Raw genomic sequence first — 1,210 nt, 5'->3', positions numbered from 1 at the left:
CCCCAGAGGGGGGCAGTTCCGACAAAACACGGGGCGAAGCAGTCCCCCCTGCCTCCCCGGCTGGATCAACACGCTGACCACCCTGCTTCAACATTCACCCCGTCCCTCCCCCTGCCGCTCAGGCACAGTCGCAGCAGCGTGTACCATCTAAGAGACGTACCGCCGCCCCTTCTGAACCTGCCACCTATTACCCCCGCTCCAGAAGGACAAGGGGGGGAGGCACCAGATGCACCAGTGAACACCCACACCTGCAAATACCCCTCCTAACCCCCTCCCATCCCTATAGGGAACGGTATCGGCTGTTCCTTCACTGTTGCCGGGTGCAGATCCTGCAACACCGTTCCTAACGGCACTGTGGAGGCGGGTGTCCCTACACCACACGTGGGGTGGGGGAGGCAGCAGCGATTCACGGGGGCAGCTTACACCAGGTGAGGGGCAATTAAGGACGGCAGTAAACACTCAGAACCATGTTTCCAACATTTCTCCGTTACTTACTAACGCTGTTTCTCTTTTTCGCTCGCACTCTGTGTGTGTGTGTCTCTCTGTGTCTCCGCCTCCGCCTGTCAGGTCAGTGATTTTGTACAGAAAAAGGAGATTGAGCCCGCGGTGATCCAGTTGTTGTGGGAGTGTCTTACGGAGAAGGTGCCGTGCTCACCGGACGAGAGGAGGGCAGCAGTCATCCTGCTGGGCATGGCTGCTCGGTAAGTGTGTCTAACCCTGTGCTGTCCCTGTCCCTGGGAGGGTTTCATGGGAGGAGCGGTGTAGAGAGAGCTTTACTCTGTATCTAACCCCCTGTCCCTGGGAGTGTTTGATTTGGGGGGGTGGAAATGGTGTCGAGGGAGCTTTACTCTGTATCTAATCCCCTGTCCCTGGGAGTGTTTGATGGGGGGGATGGTGTAGAGGGAGCTTTACTCTGTATCTAATCCCCTGTCCCTGGGAGTGTTTGATGGTGGGGTGGGGGGCTGGGGAACGGTGTAGAGGGAGTTTTACTGTGCACCTGTCTTTCTCAGCGGTGAGCCGGAGATTGTGGGCAGTAACCTGGAGACTCTGTACACGGTCGGCCTGGGACCATGCGTTCGACAGCAGCAAGACTTCCAGCTGGCCCGAGACATCTGCCTCACCATTGGCAAGATTTCTCACAGCCAGAAGGTGAGGGGGTGTATGGGCTGGAGGGATGTTGCAGAGATAGGGAGGGAGTGTATGGGCTGGA

General features: G+C 57.8%; 1 protein-coding gene across 1 annotated transcript in view; it reads left to right on the top strand.

Annotated features, from left to right (window-relative positions):
* The window catches only part of ncapd2 (non-SMC condensin I complex, subunit D2), a gene marked incomplete at both ends in the record, with an annotated part of 15,209 nt that overhangs the window by 7,157 nt on the left and 6,842 nt on the right, over positions 1–1,210 (top strand). The window contains 2 exons of the mRNA XM_048593674.1: positions 568–701; positions 1,011–1,149. Coding sequence (XP_048449631.1) covers positions 568–701; positions 1,011–1,149 — 273 coding nt within the window. The remainder of the gene's footprint in view (positions 1–567; positions 702–1,010; positions 1,150–1,210) is intronic.

Source organism: Rhincodon typus, unplaced genomic scaffold, assembly GCF_021869965.1.
Source record: "Rhincodon typus isolate 14 unplaced genomic scaffold, sRhiTyp1.1 hic_rhity00003480, whole genome shotgun sequence".
Lineage (NCBI taxonomy): Eukaryota > Metazoa > Chordata > Chondrichthyes > Orectolobiformes > Rhincodontidae > Rhincodon > Rhincodon typus.
The sequence above is the reverse complement of the archived record's forward strand: the minus strand, read 5'-3'. Positions and strand labels throughout refer to the sequence as shown.